The sequence below is a fragment of the Lagopus muta genome, chromosome 26 (assembly GCF_023343835.1).
Source record: "Lagopus muta isolate bLagMut1 chromosome 26, bLagMut1 primary, whole genome shotgun sequence".
In the NCBI taxonomy this organism is placed as follows: Eukaryota; Metazoa; Chordata; class Aves; order Galliformes; family Phasianidae; genus Lagopus; species Lagopus muta.
In genome coordinates, this window is record NC_064458.1 from 124,232 (window position 1) to 147,491 (window position 23,260).

At 44.9% G+C, this 23,260-nt stretch overlaps 2 protein-coding genes across 7 annotated transcripts in view; both read left to right on the forward strand.

Annotated features, from left to right (window-relative positions):
- Nucleotides 1-4,694: 4,694 nt before the first annotated feature.
- On the forward strand, nt 4,695-17,988 carry UHRF1 (ubiquitin like with PHD and ring finger domains 1). Of its 3 annotated transcripts, XM_048927804.1 has the most exons (17): nt 4,695-4,785; nt 5,646-5,808; nt 7,669-7,932; nt 8,605-8,768; nt 9,167-9,382; nt 10,201-10,307; nt 10,470-10,656; nt 11,642-11,765; nt 11,846-11,953; nt 12,758-12,862; nt 13,675-13,781; nt 14,319-14,481; nt 14,605-14,742; nt 15,101-15,206; nt 15,324-15,481; nt 15,760-15,858; nt 16,483-17,988. In XM_048927804.1, the coding sequence occupies exons 2-17, from the start codon at nt 5,656-5,658 to the stop codon at nt 16,627-16,629; spliced, it is 2,346 nt and encodes a 781-aa protein (XP_048783761.1). In that variant the 5' UTR covers nt 4,695-4,785; nt 5,646-5,655; the 3' UTR covers nt 16,630-17,988. The 3 variants fall into 3 exon arrangements, with proteins under 3 accessions (XP_048783761.1, XP_048783759.1, XP_048783762.1); XM_048927802.1 differs by lacking the exon at nt 4,695-4,785 and having other exon boundaries at nt 5,536-5,808; XM_048927805.1 differs by lacking the exons at nt 4,695-4,785; nt 5,646-5,808 and adding an exon at nt 7,041-7,201.
- Nucleotides 17,989-20,248: 2,260 nt separating this feature from the next.
- The window catches only part of KDM4B (lysine demethylase 4B), an 80,959-nt gene continuing 77,947 nt past the window's right edge, over nt 20,249-23,260 (forward strand). For 2 of the 4 annotated variants that reach the window (XM_048927844.1, XM_048927847.1), the window contains exon 1: nt 20,266-20,459. The gene's annotated coding sequence lies outside the window, so the exon portion shown is untranslated. Of the gene's footprint in view, nt 20,460-23,260 lie in introns of all 4 variants that reach the window. The other 2 variants (XM_048927846.1, XM_048927845.1) reach the window with 2 other exon arrangements.

The following is a 23,260-nucleotide window of genomic DNA, read 5'->3' on the forward strand; positions in this document are numbered from 1 at the left end:
TGGGGATTCACGTCTGGGCCTTGCACACCACCCACAGTGTAGGATCATGCATCGCAGCTCACATTCAGCTGCAGTTTGGGAACAGGAGTTCAGCCCATTTCTCGGGTCAGGGCTCAGCCCCTGCCAGCAGGCAGCTCATGCTTGGCTTTTGCCAAAGCTGTGTTAGCAGCCAGCAACGTGGTTGGCAAGTGCTTGGGATGGCATGCCTTGCTGGCACTAGGCATTGCCCAGAAGTCTCAAAGGAGTAAGGCAGACGGTCTGTGGTTCAGCCATTGGTGTTTCCTTTGCAGATCTCCCCTGCAGCATGAGCTGGAACTGCCGAAGACAGCAGGCACTCTTGCCCCCAACCTGCGCCTCGGCACAGCGAATACATAATGAGGAAAGGTGCTGCTTCTCCAGCTGTGATTTTCAAGGTAGAAGTTGTCTTTCATTTTTATACTTGCAGAGTCCCCAGCAATACAGGACTCTGAGCCTGGCTAGAAGAGATATGGGCTCTTTAATATACAATAAATAATGAATGTTTTAGTATTTTGTTTTTCTGTTTGTGTTGCTTCATGTTCAGATCTCAAAAGATGGTTTGAAGCTATTAATTAAGCTTCCTGTTGTCTGTTTTCCAGATCTGAGGGGAGGAAACTGAGGCACAGGTAAGAATTATCTGAAGTCTTCTAATATTCAGCTGATTGAGTCACTTTGTTTTTGGCCCATGCAAGCAGGAGACCTTGGGTCTCATTTCTGTGTTGCCTATGGAAGCCATGAAGGAGATGGGGCGCATCAGTGTGTTTTGAAAGCGTGTTGTTAAGCTAACAAAAACATTGACAATTATCACTTTGCAGCTTTGAGGTTAAAAGGAATCCCCCTCCTTACCTGAGTCAGACTTATCACCATCTTATTGCCTGAAGAATTTTGGAGATCTCAATATGGTGGCTTTTATATGTTGTGATGTGCACAGGGGAAGGATGGATGTTCTTATCTGTCCTCAAAGATCTGAGGAAACGTTTTTGTTTCAGGAACCCAGGAATCAAGAAGTTAGTCCTGTGTTTTTGTAAATGTTTGGGCTATATATGGAGGTGGGCTTTGTGTTCAAGTAAGCTAGTCCAGGGGTGTGCAGGGCCTGAGCAGACTTAGGTCTGGTGATGATGGTGAAAGTCCCATAAGCAGACTAAATTGCATTGTTTAAATGGGTAAAACAGCGCTTGCAATCTGCACAACACATCTTCATGTGACTTGTAGCACAGAGGAATGTGTGTAGAAGTGAGAATTCCCATGTTCCTTTGTAAGTGGCAGGTGATTTGCATGAGTTAACACCAGAAATTATAATTAATTAGACAGTGTTTGATATCTGAAGTGTCACTTTGGTGATCCAGGACAAAAATACTAATGCTTGGAGCTGCTGCTCAGTGATAGACCTGCCAGTACTGTCAGAAATCGGAAATTTTGGAGATTGTAATTTAAAAGCAAAGGTTTGCTTGCTCATTTCTGTAATTCTTGTTATGTATATACACCATATAACTAAAGCAAAGATAAAATCAGTTCAGAAGCTTGGTGGGTGTGGGAAGGTGTAGGAGGAAGCAGAGAAACATGCTTGTGGAAGAGAGTCATGCTGGCTGGAGCAAACAAACCCTGTGGCACCAGACAGAGTTATTCTGCAGCCCCTGTGCATGTGCTACAACGTCAAGACATAGTGGAAGTGTGGAGGATTTGAAGGATCAGTCCATTACGATGCTTTCCCTGTGTTAGTCTCCGTTCCTCTCCCTTCTCTGTGGTGTGCTCAGCATCATCTCTTTGGGGACCAGAAGACATGCATGACACCCCATCTGCCAGCGCACATCTGCTGCAGCGGAAACAGTCTTGTTCATCTTCACTAATGCCCTTTATTCCATAAGTAATATGCCAAGATGCTGTGGTCACCTTCCCCATGATAGACTCAGGCATGAGAAGAGATGATTCATGGGTGAGGCATGTGTTGCTTTGATTTCTGTTCCTTGCTTAAGTCAAGTAAAGCCCTCAGGCTTCCATCAAACTCCTTCACAAGCTCTGCTCTGTTTAGCTCAGGTGTCCCTCTTTTCAGAGCTGCAGCACAGAGTTGTTTGGAGCCCACTGAAGGGACAAGTCAGCCTGTGGTCTTTGCCATTTGTTTCCTTGCAAGGTCCACAGGATGGTGTGCCCCATGTATCTCCACTGCCTGGAACCTCTGCTCTCATATTTCTGTCTTCAGGAATATTCTCCACCACTTCCCTTTGATGGGAGTGGGTCCTTTGGGTAGCAGTGCAAAAATAGTTTCAACTGGTAATGACAACTCAAAGCACTTAACCCTTCATACTGCAGCTTCCTGTCTGCTGCAACAGCAGCTGTTGCTCTTCACAGCAGCCTTGTCCAAGACCACAGTGTGAACAAGCATTGGGTATCCTTGTGCTAGTCCTGCAGTTCTGGCTGTTTGGATCTAGAGCAGAGTGATGGAGGCAGGGGCTGTGGCAAGAGACTCCTGGTTGGATCTTGTCTTATTCTACCCAGCTCTTGGTTTTTGCATGATGATCTCTAAAGGCAGCGGCCATCAGAGTGCCATGGCCTTCTGAAAACAATTTGCTAGTGAAGTACCAAAAGCTTTAGCCTGACTTTGACCTCCCAAACCCGTTCTTCCTAAACCTTCAAAGCACTTTCCTTGTCCAAGGCATGCTGCAGCTCCCTACTGCCAGTTCTGTGTTCTGCAAACCATGAAACATGCTGTTACCATGAAGCTTTTAAGCTCTTAGAGTGTTTAGATCTCTTGTGAGTTTCTCGTAGTTTTCTAGGATGAGACACCCTGCTATTTCTCCCCAAATTCCTCATGTCTTCAGATACTGAACAGAAAGTGCTGTAAAGGCACTGTAAGGCATAGATTATGGATCATAATAACTATGATGGGTAGATTGTCCTGCCCACACAAGGGCAAATCTTGGAGCTGGTATAACCAGCTATCAATTCTTCTTTATCCAACACTTTTAAAATCATGTTTATCAGCTGGTATTCCTTATGTGCATGCCTGTTCAAATATATATTCCTTGTGCATCAAGTTAATGTGACACAGTATTCAAGGAAAGGGTCAGGTCTGGATCTTAAAGTGTTCTTTTTGAACTGCTTCTTCCACTTTTATAGAGGTGTAAGGAATGCTGAAAAAACTCTGAAAGGGGGTATTAAGTGTATGTTGTTAAACTGGAAGTTGTGAGAGGTGTGTGTTCTCCACTCTTCTAAAAATGGGACTTGGGTGACTACACATGCATCCAGGTAAGCTGTTAAGCAACACGACTTGAGACTTTAACCCAGAAGGCTCAAACATGAGATATTTTAGATGCGCAACCTGTCCTTATAAGAGTGAAAACTATTCTCCCAATGCACAACCTTTCTTCCTGCTCCCTGCCAGCTCTGAAATATCTAATAACCCCTTCAGAATGTGGAGTTTGCTGCTGCAGTGGGTCAAGGTTAAGACTCCAGTTCATCTCTAGGGGGGAAAATGACTTTCTCGTAAGGCAAAGCCTTCAGATCTGGGAGGAAATGAAGCCTGACTGCTGCAGGTCGTAGGTCATATCCAAGGCTTTTATGCACTGATACATGCCTAACCTTTGGTACTAACCTAATCTAAGCCAATGCCTTTCAACCTGTGATCTGTGGCTTAGCTGTGGGATCCCCAGCAGATCCTAAGGATGAGAGCAGGGGGATAAGGGAGGGATGCATACTGCTCTATTGCTGTATGCATTCACTTCAGCAGTCTGCAAATCGGGGGTGTGCTGGGTGCTCCATCCCACAGATTTTGTGTTTTTTAACATGCACATGAGAGATTGGCTCTGTGCCTGCAGGTGCAGGGGGCATAGCAAGGGAAGTTCTGCTTTGCATTGAGCTCCAGAGCACCTCATGCTCTCCTTGTCTGGAAGGACCAGATAGCGGCTTTGCAAGGCCCAGGCAGATTGCAGAGCTGCTGAAGCTGCTTCTGTTGGAGCCACCCGCCTGCAGCGACCACACTCCAAGCTGAGCACCTCTTCCCCACCTTATCCAGTTTTCATTCTTTCCTACTTCTTTCCAAGCCGCCTCGTTTTCTCAGAAACCTCTTGGTAATCCCCAGCTTATGGTTTGCTCCACCTGACACCCAGGCTCAGCAAACTTTATCCTTTTTTATTTTGTTCCTTGTTGGAGGATAACTCCCCAGAGCAGCCCCACTCTCGGCACCCAGGCCACATTTCTGAGGGGCCCCCTTCTGCAGCACTGCTGCCCACCCCGGGGGCTCTGCTGCTCAGAGCTGAGGGGCTTGGAGCTGCAGGTCCCTGGAAGCCTCTCCCTACCACGATGGTCCCTCAAGCTGCCCTGAAACGTGTGCTACATGATGGGCACTGGGTGGTGATGGTGTGGCCTGGGGTTATGGCGACTAGAGGGGAATGAAGAGGTGAGATTTTGGCTTTGTGGACCTGTCGGCGGGACAGTCGTGCTCCCAGTTTTATATTACGGGACACTCAGTGCTGCCTGCGCCCTGGGATGCTGCGGGGCTGTCTGCTGCGCGGCTCTCCCGACTCCGCGCTCTCCGGCCCTTCGCCCCCCCGGCACTGCCGCTTTCCCGCCCGGACCTCCCTGCAGCTCCGCGCTCCCGGGAGGCAATGGCGGCCCCACCCCTCCCGCTCGTTCCCGCCAGCGGCGACCAATGGGCGGGCGCCCGCCGCGCACGGGGCTTTTCCGCGCCAAACTCCAAAGCCCGGGGAGAGAGCGGGCGGCGGCTGCGGGGCGCAGCGCGGTAGCGGCCTCCAGCACCGCGGAGCTACGCTGGTGAGTCCCGCTGACCCAGGCCTGCCAATAGAGTTGCGGCCACACTGGGGAGGGGGCGGCGGCGGCGGCGGGAATTCACCCTCGCGCTATGCCTGTTGCGAGCAGCGGCTCCGTGTTGGTGACAGCTGCCGGGAACTCGCAGCGCCCGTCACCGCGGGGCACGGTGCTGGGGGGCGACTCTGCTCCCGGACGCCGTGCGTAGCGCGGAGCTCTGGGGCTGCGGCCCCTGCCCTCGCCATGGGGCTGTGCAGCGGGGGAAGCGCGGGCAGCGGGGCGGGCAGAGGACCGCTGTTGGCTCTCAGAGCTGCCAGCAGCCGCGGGTTGGGGCGGTGGGGGCCGCTGCGGGCTCTGTTATTTTTTTTTCCGGGGGAGGAACGGCAGCGGCGCCCCCCGAGGGTGGTCGTGGGAAGAACGTTTCCGCTGCTGCCCGTGGGGAGCGCCGCCGTTCCTGGCAGTAGGGCCGCGGCGGCCACTTTAAGAACTTAACCCCCCGCGCCCCAACCAGTGCTCCGCTCTAATTTGCATAGTCTCGCGATGTCTAGGGGGAGGCCTCCGCGAGAGCTGAGAGAGTGTTTCAATTGTGGCGCGAGATACAATTGGCGCGCGGCGCCCGCCCGCAAGGCGTAGTGAAGCCCGGGCACGAGCTGGGCCGTTAGGCGCGGCGGGGGAGGGGGCGGGCCTAAGGCACCGGCAGCCAATCCGAGCCGGAACCGGCTGGGCCGGCGGCCAATGGCGCGGGGGCAGCGGGAGGGCGGGCCGGCCGTGCCGGGCTGGCGGCGGGCTGATCGCGGCCTCACTGGTTGGGGGGCTGCCGCGCCGGGCTCCGGCGCCGTCCTGTGACGCCGCGCTGCTCCCGTAAGGGCCGGCGCCATGTGGATCCAGGTGCGCACCATGGACGGGAGGGAGACCCACCGCGTGGACTCGCTCTCCAAGCTCACCAAGGTGGAGGGGCTGCGTCTGCGGATCCATGAGGTGTTCGGCGTCGAGCCGCACCGGCAGCGCCTCTTCTACCGCGGCAAACAGGTACCTCGCGGGGCCCTCTTGCGGGGGGCGGTGGGGCTGTGCCGCTCTGGGGGCGGTGACACGGTGACACCGCGCGGCCCCGCGCAGCGTTCTCCGCCCCAGCGGTACGAACGGGCGCGACGCCGGGAGCGCTGCAATGTTGGGGGGGATGGAGCCGGGGCTGTCGGGGGCTTTGTGTGCCGCCCCTCCCCTCCTCTGTTCCCTCCGTTCCATTTGGAGTGTGAGGAACCCAGGATATCCGCGGTCGCGGGGGCGGGAACCACTGGCCGCGCCAGGGGGGCTCCCGTGGGGCTGCGGGTCACTGACAGCCGCAGTGTTGCTCGGCGATGCGTGCCGAGGCGACACCAAGCGCTTGGAGCAGGCGCGGTCTGCCACTTCGCTAAGTTTGCTGTGTACTCCTGCATCCTCCGTTCTGCATGCGCGTTTGGGCTTTTTGTCAGTTCGTTGCAGACAGAACCGTTTACACTGTGTGGTCCAACCTCCTTCGATCTTCCTCTGCTGTGCCCATCAGCACTTTGGCTTTGGAATCGTTAGAAATGGTTACGTTTGAAGAAGTCAGGAGAAAGCTCGTTAGTTTAAAAAAAGTGCACCCGTTGCTGGAGGTGCACATGCAGCTGCTTCCACCTTCACCAGGAGTGCTTTGCACGCTGTGGTTTGGCATCCTGGTGCGGTTCTCTGCTGCTCTGCACCTGCTGCCACATGGTCTGTGAGTGCAGCGCCGTGCTGCCGCCGTGCTGTCGCTCTTTAGAAGAAGCGGCGCGCTTTTGGTTCATTCTTGTGTATTGCAGTGAGTCTTTGTCTCTCAACCAGATCCAGCCCAGAGCATTTCCTGCACACTCCGATTTCCAGGGATTGTCCTGTAACCATTCAGTGCCATAAATCAGAATTGAGATATCATAGCGATTCCTGTAAAGTGTGAATTTTTGTGGCTTTGCTCTGTTTCCCGCTAATAGAGAACAAAGCTCTTGAATTGCAGCTTCTGGTGGTTTGGGCTGAAGGGGATGATCATTTCCTGTATAATTTTTTAGTCAGACCTTTTATGCAGCGAAGCTTTTGTCTCAGCTTCTGACTGTGCCGTGGCCTCAAGTGCAGTGTTCTGATGGCAGTGAGAGTCCTACCTGCCCTCTGTGCCCCTCTTTTTCTAGGAGCGAGATATTTATTTGACTCCATACAATGCCATACTTGCAAAACAATCCTTAAAATTGTGGAGGGTGTGACACTAAGACATGCCCTGCTACGCTAAGAAGTGGATGGACAGTTCCAAGTTGAAGTGAATCCTTGACTGTGCTTCCAATGGAAAAGCTGGAAGTCTGGAAGAAAGAACGTTCCTTGGTCTGTACTTAATGCTGCATTTCAGAGCGAGGTTCTAGCAATAATCTGGAGCATGCAGAATGTAAGGACTGTTCTGTGTTAATATTTGTATGATGGGATGTGTCTGAATTAAGGAGCTTGCATCAGAGTTCCTAGGTAATGTGGAATAATCTTTAAGTTTTGATAGGAAGTAGGGAATCTGTGGTTCTTTTAAGTTCTTCTCAGAATTGCATTTCTAAGGAGTGTAGCAGTAACTTTTCCAGAACTCATAGAACACAGCAGTTTAATGTGGGTAAAAGTCCATTGCAGTATGGAAACATAGTTTTTTGGTCTGTGGAGCCTGTTGGAGAAAAAGGAATGTTTTAAAATAGAATAACAATGTGTGACTATTGTGCAACTGAAGAACTGCCAGGTCCCCAGTTGTTAGTGGTCTTTGAGAAACGTGGTTGGTTTTGATGCATGAAGACAATTGCAGCACGATGGATGGTTTTGAATTGGAAAATCTCCATTGAATTCAATAACCAGATGATTTTGATGCTTTCCCTGCAGATGGAGGATGGTCACTCCCTTTTTGATTACAGCGTTGGACTGAATGATATTGTTCAGCTCTTGGTTAGACAAAGCCCAGCAGTGCTTCCTGCTGTGAGTAAGGAGAAGGATTCAGAGCTCTCTGACACAGACTCTGGCTGTGGCTCAGGTCAAAGTGAATCCGACAAAAGCTCTCACAATGGAGAAAGTGTCATGGACCTGGAGGGGCAGCCCAGCACGGCAGCACAGTCTGACTGGGCTGACCCAGGATTTGGCCTCTATAAGGTGAGTCAGTGAAGAACAGGAGTTGCTTGGAGCTGTGCTTTGGGAGGGAAGGGGTTTTTCTGTGGTTGAGAACTTGGGAAAATCTTTCACGATACAATTGGTTTTTTTTGTTTATATTTTTTGAACTTTGCAACAGCAAAACAAAAAAACAATACCAATAAACCCACAAACTAATTAAATGCAACATGTTCTGGGTTAAAATAATTATTTTTCATTTTCCCCTTTTAATTAGAATTACAGTATGTGTCCAAGGCTGAAGCTTCCCTGAATGGACAAAAAAAAAAAAAAAGACAAAAGGAAATTCTCAACCAGCTGTTCAGAATCATTTTACTTCTGTTTCAGTGTTTTTTATTACAGATCTAGTGTTCTCTTTGTCAGATTATGAGCAAGATGACTCTGAAAGCCTGTTGTAGGTTAATGAATGGTTTGTACTAGATAACAAGGCTTTTTATACGTGCTGGTATATAATGGATTTTTAGCCTGACAGGATCAATCAGAGGAGACCATAGGGGGATGCATGTTGGCAACAGGAAAGTAAAGGAGATCTTAAAGTTAATTGGTTAAAAATCTTGACAGTAGTTAGCTAGAGAAGGTTAAATTTTCAAGTAGATTGGAAAATAAATGCTTACTTTGAAAATGACTTTGGTGAGCTGTATACTTTGCTTTATATAGATCAATGACTTGGTTGATGCTCGTGATATGAATATGGGAGCATGGTTTGAAGCCCAGGTTGTAAATGTAACCAGAAGAAAAGCTGCGAGTGAGAGTCGTGCAGTTGCTGATCAGCAGACAACCATTCCAGAAGAAGATGTAATATATCATGTGAAATATGAAGAGTGAGTTTTGCTGACTTCGTGGCTAATAAATTCATTTGGATTGTGATGTCAGTGGGGAATTTGATTGTAGAGATCCCTGAGGTAAAACAGAACTGGGCTAACACAGTAATTGTATGAGTTAACCACATTAACTGTAAGACAAAACACATGGACTGGAATCATGTTTTTAGAGATATGAAATGCTATTACCCAAGTTTTGAATGGGTTGCAATACTAATTAAGTTAGGCTGCTCTTTTTAGCTGTGACTGCGTAGGAGGAGTTTTTATTCTATCCAGTATTCCAGTTTGTGGCTTCAGTTCTTAAATCAACTCGTCTAGGTAAAATATACTGTGAATAAAGTGTGATGATGAATCTTACTTTTCTTCCCTGACCTTCCATGTCTACCTTCTGACTCAAGTTATCCAGAGAATGGAGTTGTGGAACTGAGTTCGAATGATGTACGGTCTCGTGCACGGACTATCTTGAAATGGCATCAGCTAGAAGTAGGACAGGTGGTGATGGTCAACTACAATCCTGATGAACCAACAGAGAGAGGTTTTTGGTATGATGCCGAGATCCTGCAGAAAAGGGAAACAAAACTGATCAGGGAGATAAATGCGAAGATATTACTTGGGTAAGCAATTCAGAACAGAAATGTGGGATAAATGGAACTCTCCAGCTCTACTTAAGCTTTCATGAGGTCTGAGTGACTGCAAAACAAACAAACAAACAATGCAAACAAATCCTGGAAACAAACAAACAAAACCAGCAACAGAAATGCTGAGGAGAGATGGAAAACTGAACTGTCTTTTGGGGTGATTGAGTTAAACTGGAGGAATTGAGCGCTTCAGGGAATCACAGGGCATACTGATCTGTGGATTTGCATACTGCTGAGAGAAAAAGCCCCATATTTGCTAGGAGGTGAAGAATTTTCTGTTTACTGTATTACCTAGTGGTTTAACAAAAACTTCAGGGTAATGTTTTGTGTTACATATAAAAATTTAGCATAAGCCTTCACTTTATAAGGATGATAATCTTCAATTCCTTTCTAACGCGTACATATGAAGAACTCTCAATTTGTGTTTCATATGATAAAAGTACATTTTCAGAGGGTTGCCAGAACATTCCTCCTTCCTCTCACTGTAGTTATTTTGATTTTATAAAGGAGTAGTTGATTTTAGTCTGGTTGTTATCAACAAAAAATATTTCAATGACAATTTCAACTCTACAAGTACCTAAATTTTCAGCGAAGTAAAAGGAGCACACTTCAATTACATGGAAGGATTCCATGGTGATGCTGTCATACTACTGTTGTAGATCACTTGATGCTACAATGGGTTTTCTTGAGATACAGGACTGATGTCAGATCAGTTTATATTACTGATGTATGTGAGCTGTGAATTCATATTGTATGATACTTTCTGAACTTTGACTTTTATCAACTTATTGTAGGGAGGCTGGTGATTCTTTGAATGACTGCAGAATTAAATTTGTGGATGACATTTATAAAATTGAAGAACCAGGCAGTGTTTGTCCAATTAGTGCCAGACCATTGAAACGTGAGTATTGTATTTTTCTCACACGTACTGTTATCTTATTTTGTGATGTTCTCTTAATAACGTCTGAGCATCAGAATTCTAAAACACGTGCAGCTGTGATTCCTCTGACCATTCGTAATGTATCTTCGCACTTCCTGGAGCGTTGTTTCTTTTTGCTAACAGGACAAAGTGGACCTGTGTGTAAAGCTTGTAAGGACAACCCAAACAAAACCTGCAGGATCTGTGCTTGCCATATCTGTGGGGGTAAACAAGATCCTGATAAACAGCTCATGTGTGATGAGTGTGATATGGCTTTCCACATCTACTGCCTCAACCCTCCCCTTAGTAGTATACCAGATGACGAGGACTGGTAAGTTCTAATAATGCTGTGTGGTATCATTGTTGCCATCTAGATTGAGTAGTGAGTAAGGACTAGGGCTTCCTGTTAGTTGGCGAGTGATTGTGTGAGGTGAAGAGTTGTGCTACTTTTTTGGGTGTTCTGTGTGTGTTGAGCTTTTTATTTTGTTTTTGTTAGGAAACTTCATAGCTTCTCTTGAAAATCAGGTCAGTGAGAGTATTTTTTTTAGGATAGTAAGCCGGTGGCTTTCAAACTTTTTTTCCCTAGTTTTGGGACATACTTCCATTTTTCTTTGAGGAAACGTAACTCATAAAGTAATGCTTCCTATTTATTTCCATGGAAACTACAACAGTTACTAAAAGCACAGCAACACTACTTGATAGAGCAAGTTCTAGGTCACAAAAAACTGTTTCACAACACAGTCACCACCATTAGGTGTGCATTTTTGTTCATTTGGCAGGCACTGATAATTATCAATGGATACAGTTTTTTCTGCACAGAGAAATTCAGTTCAAACCCTTTTCTTCATTTGCACTTCCACGTCAGACACCATTTTGTCACGCTGCTCCTCTGCTGTCATCTGTCGCATGGCAACAAAATGTAACGGGATATTGGTGGGAAGATTGCACCTCTACTGCCATCCCACCGACATCCACCTCTTCTGTTGTGGGCCAACGTGAAATAAGATAGGAGGTGTTACTTTGGAGCAGCTGTCATGTGGGAAAATATATGGTTTTATTTCATGTATAACATGCTGAAATGGGATGCAATAATTTTTATGACACAGATGATTTCTTGACATGTGCAGTGGTTTAGAAGATGGTGCAAGGCCACTAACACAGCGAACACAGGTCCAATTTGTGTATGGGGAGTTGCTTCAGTGTCCCGTCTCTGTTCATATGGGGAAACTGTAACATTATAACCCTATTTTTGAGACTCTTCTCTTTTGAAATTTAAGCTTTGCTGCTTGTTAACTTTCTTTGGTTTATGAGTTCAGGTATTGCCCTGAATGTCGAAATGATGCAAGTGAGGTGGTTCTGGCAGGAGAGAAATTAAAAGAAAGTAAAAAGAAACAAAAGATGGCATCTGCTAATTCATCGTCGCGGAGAGACTGGGGCAAGGTCAGGTTTTATTTTTGAAGAATAGCGTTGGTGTGTGTTTCCTTGTAATTCTTGGCTAACTGGTCTCCCTTTTGAAATAGGGCATGGCATGTGTTGGTCGCACAAAGGAATGTACCATTGTACCCTCTAACCATTATGGACCAATTCCTGGTATTCCAGTTGGCACCATGTGGAAGTTCAGAGTTCAGGTATGAAGCGGAATCCTGGTCTCTTACACTATAAGAAAAGTGGGAATGATCTCGCTCTTACATGTAAAACCTGGAATGGTTAATATTAGAAGTATATGTCCCTGGATATGTAAATGCAGAAAGGAAAGAATTCTGGCTTTGTATCGAGTGTTCTACAGCTAATGTTGCATTGTCCAGGCCTTTCAGGTGTGGGTCTTTTTTGATGACTTAAAATCCAGACCAAATGTATGTACTTCCAGTTTTTTGCCCTGGAGGTGTGTGGTATCTCCCCCTTCTTCTGACGTCAAGTCTCTCTCAAAAATCTGGATATATTAAACAGCTTTATTGTCCTCTTATAAACGGTAGAAAGAAAGCTGTGAGCTACTCAGACTTTTTCAAGTAGGATGTGAATGCTGCCATTGCAAGTCTTCAAAGACTATTACCCTTATGTTGTTGTAGTACCTGTTATGTTACTGTAAAATTCCTGGGGTTTTCAATAAGCAATCTAGGTTGGAAAAATCAACATTTCTAAATTCACATAATGAAAAGTATCCTTGTGCTCAATTCACTGGAATACTCCATTGCTTCATTTTTGAAAACATTTTTCTTTCTTTTATCTGGACATTTTGGGAGGGTGGTGGTGAAGACAGTTTCTCTCTGGAATATATGCAAAGCAAATGTGAAGTAATACTACTATTTTAGTTCCAAGACAAATAAGTAATCATGTTGCTTGTGGTTTGTTGATAGCAGTTGCCTATCAAACTTATGGATTGTTTTTTTGTTTGTTTTTTTTTTTTTAAACTTAATCTAATTTTCGTCTTCCAGGTGAGCGAATCTGGTGTTCACAGGCCGCATGTGGCTGGGATCCACGGCAGAAGTAATGATGGTGCTTATTCCTTAGTTCTGGCAGGAGGCTATGAAGATGATATAGTAAGTGAATCTTTATTATTTATGTCTGAGAATCAAACTGACTTGCGGCTATGGTCATAATTACATCCTACGTTCTCTCAGATGTTTCTCCATTCTCACGATAGTTATTTAGAATAAAATAGGTGAAGGAAGTCTCCAATCCAGGAAAATCGTCTGTATTAAGTTTAACATCTATATGTCAGCTTTTAATCCAGGAGTTCTTAGCTGTATTTTCTGGGTCTCATCAGACTCTGTATGTGCTGCAAGATCTAGAACAAAACCAGGGATAGAAGTGCTACTGCTGAATATATCTGTTTGTTCACCTAGCCAAATGTAATCCTTATCAGGCTTTCCCAGCCTGTAATGCTCATTCTTACAGTTCATCAGTGTAGTACTACTCCCTGACTCCTTCCCCCCGAATGCCCCTTTGAACCTCTCACAAAACACCTATGAATGCAGACTATATCTCATCTACTGTTTTGAGTCCTAATTCATGCAGCAGTGTAAGTACCAACGGCACAAGTTAAATGATCTTTCATCTAGAACACGCCATGCGCTTCCACACAGGTTCTGTGCAAGTGGTGTGCTACTCTCTTGGCAGAGGCCTCTTTGCACTTTTCAGGTGTGATGAGACAGCAGTTGCAACCGTGATTTCTCTTCTGCTTTTCTCAAGAGGGAACTACACTTAAATGGAGGAATTATCTTTCCTTTTTGTTTTTTTTGTTTTTGTTTTTTTCCAGAATGCAATGTTATAGCTATTTGATTAAAAGACTTTTCCTTCTTGTATTGAATTACTGTTGTGAATATGTTGAAACAATCCATATGCGTTTCAGGATCACGGGAATTCCTTCACATATACAGGGAGTGGAGGTCGTGATCTTTCTGGAAACAAACGTACAGCAGAACAGTCTTGTGATCAAAAACTCACCAATATGAACAGGTTGGCAACATTTACATTCAATTTCTAACCTAGAAGCTGGCAATCTGTCAACTTGAGTGTTTGTTTGTACTATTTGTAATCAAAAGAAACTGGCTAAATGCAAAAACTACTTTTGTAGGCTGCAGATCAGCTGTGCAGTGGAAATGTTTTTTAGAGTGTACTGTACAGTTGGACTAGATGATCTTGCAGGTCGTTTCCAACCTTGTGATTCTATGATTCTATAAATCAAATACAATAAAAAACGATAGTCGTCTCACATTCAATATTGGCTCAAACATAAGAACAGAGCAGTAAAATAGCATAAACATGTTTTTGGTAAGCCAAGCTAAGGTTCAGCACAGTGACAGTACACTGCTACTCTTTGTAGTACCTGACTGTATCAGTGCAGTGTTGAGTAAAACAGTGTCGTTGAACTCCGTAGTTGAGTTCTGTAGTAATTGGGTTACATATAAGTTCTGCTTTGCTTTATCTTCCGTTTTTGATTCTGAAGAGTTCTGTCTGGTAAATATGCTAACTTGAATGGACTTTTTCTTACAGAGCTTTGGCTCTAAACTGCAGTGCTCCCATCAATGACAAAAATGGAGCTGAAGCTAAGGACTGGAGAGCTGGAAAACCAGTCCGAGTGGTGAGGAATGTAAAAGGAGGCAAACACAGCAAATATGCTCCTGTAGAAGGGAACAGATATGATGGCATATATAAGGTAAGTAGGATTTGAATCTACTGATTTAAGAAAAGAGAATTTGCTTATGGCAAGTAAGTTTTTATAATGTCTGGTGGACTTGAATGTGGCTTTTTTTTTTTTTTTTTTTTTTTTTTTTTAAAGGTTGTGAAATACTGGCCTGAGACAGGGAAATCTGGATTTCTAGTGTGGCGTTACTTGCTTAGGAGAGATGATGAAGAACCTGCTCCTTGGACCAAAGAAGGAAAGGACAGGATGAAGAAGCTTGGCCTAACAATGCAGGTGTGCTTCTGGAACATCACTGTGGTTCCTTTGGAGAACTTGATGGATAGCAGGGCTTTTTTTGTTATACATTGAGGATAATCTGCTCTGCATTGTGTAAGATTCTAAGAATCAAGAGAGCCTGCTTTAGGATTGAAGTGCTTTCAATCTTATGGGTTGTTTTCCTTCTTACATCAGGAGATTAAATGGACAAAACTAATTTTCTTTTAGCGAATTTTTGCAGCCTAGCGCTTTGGAAGAACAGTGTTCCATTATTATGCCAGTTGCTCCAGGAATTACCTTTCCAACCTGTAACAGACAGTAAGTCTATGAATTGGCATATTTACATTGGATGCTTTTTGGTTTTGTTTTCCTACAGTATCCTGAGGGGTATTTGGAAGCCGTTGCAAACAAAGATAAAGAAAATAATGGAGACGATGAGTTTGATACTCCAGGGAAAGGAAAGAGGAAAAGAAAATCAGCAGGTTTGTGAAGTAGGCAAGTGGATATAGAAAGCCTTGTAGGTCTTTGTGCATTTTACTAATCTTGTTTGTTTGATTTTGGTTTTGCTTTTTGTTTAAAGTCATTCTGTTTTCTTTCAGGAGCGGAGGAAAAGGTCCTTAACTCTCCTTCAGGGACTCCGAAGAAATCAAAAGTTGAGCCATACAAATTGACGTCTCAGCAGAAATCTCTTATAAGAAATGATGAAGCCAATGAAAAACTGTGGAATGAAGTACTTGATGCTCTTAAAGATGGACCGGTAAGTCATGCTTGTCATTCCTGAAATAAAGTGATGGTTAACTTATCCCTAGATATAAACTTCTTGGCTGTGCAAGGAAGTAGCTTCAGATTGTTAGTATTTTTTTTCATTGTGGGCATCCACAGCATAACTTTAAAGCACTGGTTCGTACTCGTATTTAAGACCAATAGGAAGGAGAGGAACTTGCTAATTTTTTTTTTGTGTGTGTGTTGAGCTTTGTAGAAAAATTGCTTGTATCTTTCATAATATAATAAATAGTTCAAATGTTTTCTTTACAGAAATTTCTAAATAAAGTTGAAGAGGCTTTCTTGTGTATTTGCTGCCAAGAGGTGGTGTTTCGGCCAGTCACAACTGTATGCCAACATAACGTGTGCAAGGTGAGCAGTTGGTGCAACTCTCCTGTTAAGCAGTTGAGCCAACAAACCTTGAACTGACTCGTTTAGTGATGAGATTTTGTTTTGACTCAATCTTTTAGCAGGATTCAGGTATATATGTGAAAACTTGTGATTTGATAATAGTTCTTTGCACAGAAAAGTTGATGCTTTAAGGAAAACTCCACTGCTGTATTGCTACTATCAGATTATTTTAAAAGAGGGTAATGAGAGCTTATCTGTGGATTGAGTAATACTGCTCAGTGACACTGGAGTCAACAGTGTTACAAAGCATATGGGTTTTTAGTCTGTTTCTCCTTAGAGGTATGATGTGAACTGTACTTATGGAAGGTACAGTAGTCTTCAACATTTCTACCATGCCCTTAAACACTGTGTCCATGACAAATGTGCTCTGAAGAACATGGACTTATTATAATAGTGGTTGCAATGAAGGAAGCTTTCTTTCCTATGACCAGCCTGGCAGCACTTTGGGGCTTTCTCAGCTCTTGTCAAGTACCTAGGTGGACTTGGATGTAGAAGGAATCTCAATTTCCAATAGGGGCTGCGTAGAATAAGCGGAACTGCAAGTCTTTCTATTCTTAACCAATTTCTTTATTCATCCTTCACCAGGATTGTTTGGATAGGTCCTTCAAAGCTGATGTGTACAGTTGTCCAGCCTGCCGCTACGACCTTGGCAAAAATTATACCATGCAAGTGAATGAAACACTGCAGACCATTCTAACTCAGCTCTTTCCTGGATATGGCAATGGGCGGTGATTCCGTAAAGCACTTCTAATATTCTTTTATTCAAACTTATTAATGGATTTTACATGGGCTTAATTTAAGAAAACAAAAAAAAAGTAGTTGGTGTTCTCCCAGACCCTTAAAAAACAACAACGACAAAAAAATACCCAACATATTTCTTTAAAAAAAAAAACAAAAACCAAAAACCAAAAACCTGAACCTTCCATATGTCCATGGTTTTTGGTTTTTTTTGTTCTAAATGCTGAACTTTGTACAATTATTTGCCCCTCAAAACTGCCATCCATCAGCAGAGTTTATTATATATATATATTTTTTAATGGGGATTTACAAAGTGCTTCTGGTAAGGCTGCTGACAATTGTGAAAGTTTTTCTGCTTTTTCTGTCCCTTCTCCCCACCTTTTTATTTTTGTTTTATTCAAAAAAAATGGCTTGGTTGCTAGAACAATCTTCAACATTTGGGATTTGGGCATAAAAGTAGATTTGTGTATCACCCTGGCAGCATTTTGGTGTGTAAGATGGTTCCTGGCTTATGACTTCTGTTTTTCTAACACAAGTGGGTATTTGTTATTTTTTCAATAACTGTTTTTATACATTTGACAAAACTTATCAAAGCCATTTCCTGCTAATTTTGTATGTTCAAACAAACTACTGGCTTATAGTCAAGTAGTTAGAGCAATATGAAGTACTACCTCAGTTGGACTTCCTATTAGGGAACTATTTGTTCAGCCAGGTTCTGTCTTCTGTCCTGAAATGCCATTATGGAATATACTAAAGCCATTCTTAAGTGCCTTTTTTCTTCCTTTTTTTTGAAATACTGGGCCCAGAATCACCATATATATGTATTATTTTTTTTCATAAGCACTGAATTGTTTAAACCTGACAACCGGATTTTGTTCTTTGAGTAAAATATAACACTGTAGCTGTATATGATTATCATGGATTTGCAAACTTTCAGGTTTCCTCCTAATGCTAGGTGTGTGATGGTAACGTGAATTTATATATATATATTATTTTTTTCCCCACTGTGTTTCTACCTAGAAATGGAGAATAATTAATTTTGACTTTTGGAAACATTTTGGTTATTGTATATGACACCAAGGAGGCTTGCTTTTGTGAATGGATTGTCTTTTTCTAACATAATCAAAGTTTGCAGTTTAATACCTCAGCAAGACAGAGATGTTTTTAATCACGTTTGACTGCAGACAGACTGGAACAAACGTGCCTGGTTTTGTTTTTCTTTACTCTTACTCTTTTAAAATTATAATGTTAATATGTTAGGGGAAAAATGTTTTATAGGCTTTTTGCTGAATTTGTTAATTTTTGTACAATGTGCAAGTTGAAGTTCTCAAAATAAATATCTTTTCAGATGAAGGTGTTGGCTGTTCTCCTTTAACTCTCTGAAACAGGTTTCCAGACCTAATTGCTTGTGCAGGACTTTTGTATTCATCTATCATTACTCTAAGCCTATTTTAATTTTTAATACTTACTATTTTTCACTATAGAGAAATAATGGAAAAACTACTTTGATATTCTTGTACTCAAAATATTTCATAGTCAGCACTGGAGAAAAGTATATGGTATATTCAATTAAAATACAAAAAACAAGATTCTCAGCATCTCTTCAACTTTCAGGGGGTTAACTTTTTAGTTAGATTTCCACACTACTGTAACCCAAATGTAAAAGATAGTTTTTTTTTTTTTTCCTACTCAAATGCAGCTAAAATAAATGGAAAAAAATATAGGCATTTAAGATGTTGCATAATTTCACAGCTTTGGTTTTCAAACGTTGTTTAGTTGCTCCCTTTAAGTTTATTTTAAGGTTAATGTTAACACTTAAGCATTTCAGTTTCAGGTCTTTAGTTTCTACTGAAAAAGTTATTCTACTTTTTAGTCTAAGCTGTGTTGAGAAGAATTGGTGGGTGGGAACAATTCAGGAAATATGTATATTTAAGTGGGATCTGTTGCAATCGACTCCCCTAGTATATTGTTTCTTATAATTTGGATTTTAAAAAACAGTTTGTTCTTCCATATAAATTTCAATTGTACTGTTCTGAGTTTTTGTTTATTTAACATCAATTAGGATAATTCTACTGCAAATTAGATGCTTTGTAACTTCGGCTTGCAGATCTCAAAACAGAGCTCCACTAGCAAAATTACTGTGCTATAAGATAGTGCGTGGCTGTAAATGAGGTTTGCCCTGGGTTGTGTTGGTTTGGTTTGTTTGTTTGTTTTTAGTGTTAGAATGGTGCTTCATTTCCTGTACAGACTTGTGTATACTGGTATTGTGTATATTGGTAATATATATTATAGAGTAAAAATCTAGTATGTGATTTGGTAAAGTAACTGTTTTACAGATAAAGAACCAGGAAGCAAGAAAAGCGGTGTTGAAAGAACAGCGTAAGGATCTTTTATTTTGTGAATTCCCATCCCTTCCTAGTAAGTGTATGAAGTCTGTGGTCTGCATGACTGAACTGCATATGAATTAAAAAATGCCTGATACTTCATCGTGGTAGAGGTCTGTGATGCTGTAACTGCTGCCAGTTGGGGCAGAGTTCTGTGCTATGGTGACTGAGGGAGGCAGTCAGTGCTGGGCAGGCTGCAGGCACTCATCCCAACCTGTAGCATCTCTGCAGCAGATGGGCAAAAGTGCGGTTTGGGTGGGCTCCTTCCAGTGGCTAAACTTCACTGTGTGGCACTGGTGGACGTGTGGGAAAGTGAAGTGTTGGTAAAGCACAAGGGTGTACGGAATAAACTAACTGGGAAGAGGTACAGTGTGAGTAGTTACAGTTAAATGCTTTCTGAAAGTCTAGCTTATGTGGGATGGGGAACCTAAAACCTGTTATGGGCTCCTGCTGAGGAGCTGATTTCACTGCCTCCTTTGCCTTCCCCAGGTTTGAGCCCTCTGGGGTTCTGCCTTTCAGCTTAGGTGAAAGGTGTGGAGCGTAGCCAGGGCTGTTTCCAAGCACCTCCGTTGTGGCCCAACAGGTGTACGCAGGTGAGTGCCCAGAGTCTTTTATGGCAACGTGGCTACCTTGAAATGCAACGTTCTGTTTTTAACCTCTACTACAGCGGTATTGCCACTGACGACTTCCTCTGACGGGCACCGCAGTGAGGAGCTTGAAAGTAGACTGCACAAGGGCCTCAGCTGCACCTCATGGTGAGACCACCCCAAGGGTACAGCGCTCGGGGCAGAGAACCCCTCACGGCCCGGTTCGCGCCTGAGACAGCGCGGCCCGCCGGGGGGGGGGGGGCGGGGGGGCGGGGAGGCGGCCCCTCCCCGTCCTCCATTGGCGCAGGGCGACCGCAGCGCCCCCCCTCCCCGCGCGCTGCTGTGCGGCTCCTCACGTACTCGCCGCCCCTCGCCCCGCCGGAGCGCAGGCCAGCGACGTACTGACCGGCAGCCCACTCCGCCTATGGACGGCCACAGTAGACGTCTTTCGCCCAATAGCATCTGAGGGTGGGACACTGTCTTCCCGTTGCCGCTTCCTATTGGCAGGAAGCCGCTGAGCGACGGGAAAGCCACGGGCTGATCAGCCTGCTGGTGGGCGGGCCGTCCATCGGAGCTCTCCTCCAATCGCTGCTCGCGCTCCCCTTGTTGTTCGCTGCCCGGTAACTCCACAGGCCGTAGGCGCCGTCGTTCACCGGCGCCTCGCCCAATCGAGCCGAAGGTGGAGCCGGCTTCACCCAATACGCGTGGCGAGGAGGCGGGCGGCAGGTGCTGGCCCAGAGCGAAGCGCTCTTTTGCCGCCCCCCCTTCCGCTCTGCCTGTCGCCGGGCCGCTCGGGCGCTGCGCTGACGGCAGCTGGGGGCCGCCGCCTCCGAGGGGACCGCCCGCGGCTCAGGTACCGCCGCCCGTCGCGCGGGGTCTTCCTCCGCCGCCTTCCTCCGCCGCCTACGGCTCCGCCCCCGGGCCCACGGCGCTCGGAGCCCCCTGCGCCTCAGCGCTGCCCCTCGGGGCGCCGCGCTCCGGCCCTCGGCCCTTTCCCTCCGTTCCCGGTCCCTTCCCCGCGAGCGGCCCCTCCCTTGCTCGTCGCGGGCCCGGCTCTGCCTTTCGCTTCCGGACGGCGGCGTGCCGCGCCTCCTCCTCGTCGTCCTCCTCCTCCTCCTCCTCTCGGCCCGGCCCCGCGGGATGCGGCCCTGGGCCTGGCCCACGCCTCCTGGCCCGTTGCTTTGTCCCCGCGGGGCTCAGGCCGCAACCCGGCCCGGCGCTGCCGGTGGCTGCGCGCCGCGATGGCGAGGCGGTGCGTCCGGGGCCCAGCGGGCAGCGGAGACCTGCGGCGCGACGCCGCGTGTTTTATTTTTATCTTTTCAGTAATTCATTTAACTTCTAGAGACTGCCAAATTCTGGGGCCGAAAGCAGGCTTTCCTCCCCTCTCGGTATAAATACGCCCGTGTTCATGCGCGGCCATCCCTGCCGGCATCGCTGCGCTCGGTTCCTCCTCCTCCTCACGCAGCGGCACGAAGCGGCGCGATGGGCCGCTCTGCTGCTGTCACACTGCTGACCTCCGCCGGCCTTTGGCTGCATGGCTGCCGTATGTTTAATTTTCTCTTTAAGAAATAGGTAGAACCTGAGTGAGGTTCTGTGCTTTTGTGATGTACGCAGTGAAAGGTGAAACCGTTCAGGAAATTATCTGAAGGTGGCAGTGAGGCTTTCCTTCTGCTCTGCCTTTGGTTCTGTAAGATGGGACGGGTGGCTGCGTTGGAGCTGGATATATCGTAGCAAAACTCCTTTAAACTAATTTGTTTTGCAGGGTTAAAGCCCCGCTCGGGTCTACTTTTATGTATGTTCTCTAACTTTTATAGTTTTTTAGGAAAGCTGCAGTAAGGAATGGGTGCTGCTCAGGGACACCAAGTGTTCTTGCGTTTCTGAGACAAAAAATAGTGGGTTTTGGAGTGTGACCAGATAGTCTTTTTGGCTGGGCAACATAAATAACCCATTGTGTTACAGCAAGTTAGACTTTTCCATAGTTACTTTCCTTTAAGCAGAAGAAGTGAGTTTTCAGGAACTCTGTCCGTTGGAAACCTAGCAATGTTTTCTTTTTTTCTCTTTTCGCACACAGTAAATCACTTCTTTCTTAGGGGCATCTCTATTTTTGAGGTTTATGCCTATTTCCTTGTATTTCTACTGTTCTGTTAGCAGCACTGCAATTACTAGGGCTCTTAGGATTACAGTTTAAAACTTACAGTTATCTTTTGGCAATTACATAAAATGACTGCTGGAGTACATGTGGGTAATTGGTTCTGTGACAGTAAGATCCTAGTTCTCCACTTCCCCTGTAATAAATAGAGAAGATTGAGATAGGGAGACACAGAGCCTGAAAGAATCCGTTAATTCCATCTTAGAAGCCGTGGGAGTTGCTCCTGTGTGCAGTGTATGTAGGTGGTACACTTGATTCTTTGCTGCAGAGCAACTGTTTGTGGATGATACACTGAAACATCCATTGCCAGGAGTGTCTTGTCCAATTCTCAGTAACGAGTTGTTACTTCTTTTTAGTTCCCTGAAAGGAGATAGTTCACCTAACCAGCCTAGTGAGAGCAGCATGGGCATGGTCCTGTGAGCCAGAAGTTTGTTGCAGCAGGAGATTAGAACATGCCGGTGAAGGCAAAGAATTTTTGTGCAGATCTGCTGTTCCAAGTTTGACATATGTTTAAGTATATTAAGTAGCATGTATTTATACTTAAAGACTTCACATGTGTAAGAAGTTTAATCAGCTTTTGGTGAGAAGTTGATAACAAAAGACTGGGAAAATTGCACTTATTTGCTGTAGGCAGTGCTGATTGTTGGTCTCAGGAAGACAATTATCCTAAGCTACTCCTCAGTGCTTGAAACTGTTAGAGCAAAACTTACCGAAAACTACTTCCAGTGATACAATTGGCCTTGCCATTTAAAAGACAAAGCAGAAGGATTTACTTTACAGATTTGCAGACAGTGGGCTTTGTAAATTCTCAAATGTGGGTAACTTGGAGTCGGTTTTATGTAACAGGAATCAAGAAATTTTATATGGTTTGGGAAAACCAGTTTGTCCGGCCCCACTGGGTGAGCGTGTTGGCTGTATATTTCTTTGTGTGCTTTATCAAGTGATGTATTTTTGTTTTCTTTTGGAGTGCCCAGCTCTAATACAATAAACAGTCTGTTGTCATAGTTAAGTATAGTTAATGTTCAGAATTTACATCTCGTTTTGAAGAACAGGAAAGTTCATGCTTAGAAATAACAGCACTGACTTGCTGCAGGCTTACCTAACATCACGTAACACATCATGAAAATCTCTTTGCAGTTAGACAAATTAAAAACTTTTATTACCTTTTAATTTCTTCCAGGCAACGTAGAGAACTACATAGTAGAGATTTCTCATTCCTTCTGACACACTTTACGGTATTTTGTGCTGTTGAAATGGATGTGGAGGGCCCGTTACTCTCCGTTCATTGTGCCATATGCAGTGTTACTTGCAATACAGCATCTGTTAACTTCAAAGATGGATGATGGCAGAATATGTCACTGCCAGCAAGGGATTTGCTTTGTGGATTTGGATGCCATCAGCATGCTCCGTGGTTGTGCACGGCGCTGCTTGAAATGATTGTTTGTCATCCGTGTAGGAATCAAAGGTTGGTTTGTCACTGACGGCGCACTGAAACCTCTGGCTAT